Source organism: Bombus pyrosoma, linkage group LG17, assembly GCF_014825855.1.
Source record: "Bombus pyrosoma isolate SC7728 linkage group LG17, ASM1482585v1, whole genome shotgun sequence".
NCBI classification, from domain to species: Eukaryota; Metazoa; Arthropoda; class Insecta; order Hymenoptera; family Apidae; genus Bombus; species Bombus pyrosoma.
The window spans coordinates 3,955,214-3,956,911 of record NC_057786.1 but is presented as its reverse complement, the minus strand read 5'-3'; the positions used below and the strand labels follow the sequence as shown (position 1 = coordinate 3,956,911).

General features: G+C 34.4%; 1 protein-coding gene across 1 annotated transcript in view; it reads left to right on the top strand.

Moving 5' to 3' along the window:
• The window catches only part of LOC122577078 (putative fatty acyl-CoA reductase CG5065), a 7,737-nt gene that overhangs the window by 5,442 nt on the left and 597 nt on the right, over nucleotides 1-1,698 (top strand). The window contains exon 3 of the mRNA XM_043748162.1: nucleotides 1,598-1,663. Coding sequence (XP_043604097.1) covers nucleotides 1,598-1,663 — 66 coding nt within the window. The remainder of the gene's footprint in view (nucleotides 1-1,597; nucleotides 1,664-1,698) is intronic.

Here is a 1,698-nt window from a genome sequence, read left to right as displayed (position 1 = left end):
ACCTTGGGGATTAATGTTTCCGCTTATAATGTTTGGTTCGTTATGTGCTATCAATGCTGTATCATTCTCCGTTGTACCTTGTTGTGGTTTGTAGTTATTGGTTGATCTATTGCGAAGTGGTGGAAACAATTTGCGTTGTAATTGTTTCCTAATTATACATCCTTTGTAACTGGCTGGGTGGTTTCCGTTACAGTTATAGAGGAAAGAATACATTAGAATACTTTGTACATGAAGGACAATAAAATATGAATATAGTAGATATTTCAAACACAAGAGGCATTCGTTAGAAGAAAATATCATGTTTGGATAATAGATTGTTCCGGTATTAGGATAATCGGATAATTGATGCTCGGATAAGTCGGGACACGCTGTTAGGTGCTTTTACAAACTGTTTGGTTGCGGAATCTTGAAGCTAAAATAAGAGGGAAATGGAGAACCAAAAAATTGCGCTTTGTTTTTTACACGAACGCGATTAACCATCGATTATAGATTGTACTCATTATTATTTATTGATGTTTACTCATTGACATCTTTAACGACATATTGGAAATATGCTTCCTTTTGACTCCATAAATAATGAATAATAGCTTATATAAACAATGTTTATGCATATTTCACATAAGCACCGCGATCGTTTCCTCCACGGATGCGCACAGAAAAATCACATACTCATCAAGCATTCTTCAAGTGCTACTAAATATGATCGAACACTGCTTCGCATGAATCACACACAAATTTCGCACATAAACTACTGATCACTGCATATTACAATATTCACATACATACACCTAAAATAAAAAATGTAAAAGGCAAAGGAAGCTACATAAATATTGTTTAAACTTATACTGGAAGGATTAAAGAAGGTGTCGTTTTATGAAGTAATGCGTATTAATACAAATTAATGTACAGCCACATGAAAAGTTGCATTTATTGCGCTGGGTACCTTCTTTAACTTTTCGTTTTCTTTTTTTTTTTTTTTTGATAAAAATCTACCACGTAGTAAAAATATTTCTACATTACAATGGAAGCGCCATTGACGTAACGCAATTATATGATTTATGCAAAACGAAACTATAATTGTTGAATTATGTTTCTCTTTGTGAAGATTATCTGTAGATTTCTTTGGAAAATAATATGTAAAAAAACCACACCTATTACAAATTTTGTAAATTATTTTAAATGTTTTTCCACTTACTATTTCTTACTCCATGGCAAATATTGGGACTGAAAGTGTGAAGATTCTGAAACATGGATACAATCAATGAAGAAACAAATAAAAATGGGAGCACTAAAGGATTGAATGAAACGAATTCGCTCGAGAAATTCTACGCCGGTAGTGGGATCCTTCTGACTGGAGCAACCGGTTTCGTTGGAAAAGGTCTGCTAGAAAAACTGATGCGCGTGTGTCCACGCATCGCTGCCATTTATATTCTAATTCGTCCAAAAACTAACGAAACGATAGAACAACGATTTAAGAAGCTCATAGATGATCCCGTTCATAAATATTATTCATATTTCTTTCAATGTTTAAGCCTATCAGGGGCCAAATTGATTAACTTCCTTTTCTGGGATTGAGCTGGTATTTCTTGGTCTTCAGATTTACGATGACATCAAAGCAAAACACCCCTCGGTTTTGAGCAAAGTTTATCCCGTGAAAGGTGACGTGAGTCTGCCGTATTTAGGTCTTTCGCAAGAAGA